General features: G+C 70.5%; 1 protein-coding gene across 1 annotated transcript in view; it reads right to left on the bottom strand.

Moving 5' to 3' along the window:
- Positions 1–7: 7 nt before the first annotated feature.
- KCNH3 (potassium voltage-gated channel subfamily H member 3) overlaps positions 8–543 on the bottom strand; it is a gene marked incomplete at its 3' end in the record, with an annotated part of 20,393 nt that continues 19,857 nt past the window's right edge. The window contains exon 11 of the mRNA XM_019506058.1: positions 8–360. Coding sequence (XP_019361603.1) covers positions 8–360 — 353 coding nt within the window. The remainder of the gene's footprint in view (positions 361–543) is intronic.

The raw sequence follows: 543 nt of genomic DNA, 5'->3' as shown, positions 1-543 counted from the left end.
TAGGGGGGTCCGGCTCTGCCTCCTCCAGTGTGGACAGTGGTGTAGGGTCCCCGCTCTGTGAGCTGGTGTCGGCCTGCAAGGGGGGCAAAGGGGTGCAGTCGGTGCCATCCCATGCCCCCAGCCCCGCGGTGCCTGCCCCCACCCTGCACACCTCGGGGCCGCCGCCCAGGTCGTAGCTGAGCTCGGCGCGCAGTGCACGGCGGAAGGAGCGGGCGAAGTCGGGGTCGAGTGCCAGGCTGGCAGCCAGGCCGCGCAGTGCCAGGCACTGCAGGTCGCAGTAGGTCAGGCCCTTCACGTCGGCGTTGGCCTGGCGCACGCGGCCCCGTGCCGGCAGCGTGCAGCCCAGCAGGTCGCCCTTCCCTGCAGCCATGGGCATGTCACTGGGGGGCTGGGACACCCCAGGGCCTGCCTGACTCCATGCCCTGCAAAGGGGGCATCCCCGGCAGACCACAAGAGCCATATGTCCCCCCTCCTCCACCCTGTGCCCAGGTTGGCTGTGCCCCAACCCCCAAGGATATCTGCCTCTCCCCCTCAGCCCAACAG

Source organism: Gavialis gangeticus, unplaced genomic scaffold, assembly GCF_001723915.1.
Source record: "Gavialis gangeticus isolate Ggan-Ray unplaced genomic scaffold, GavGan_comp1, whole genome shotgun sequence".
NCBI lineage: Eukaryota > Metazoa > Chordata > Crocodylia > Gavialidae > Gavialis > Gavialis gangeticus.
Note: the sequence above shows the minus strand (reverse complement) of the source record. Positions and strands in the feature narration are given on the sequence as shown.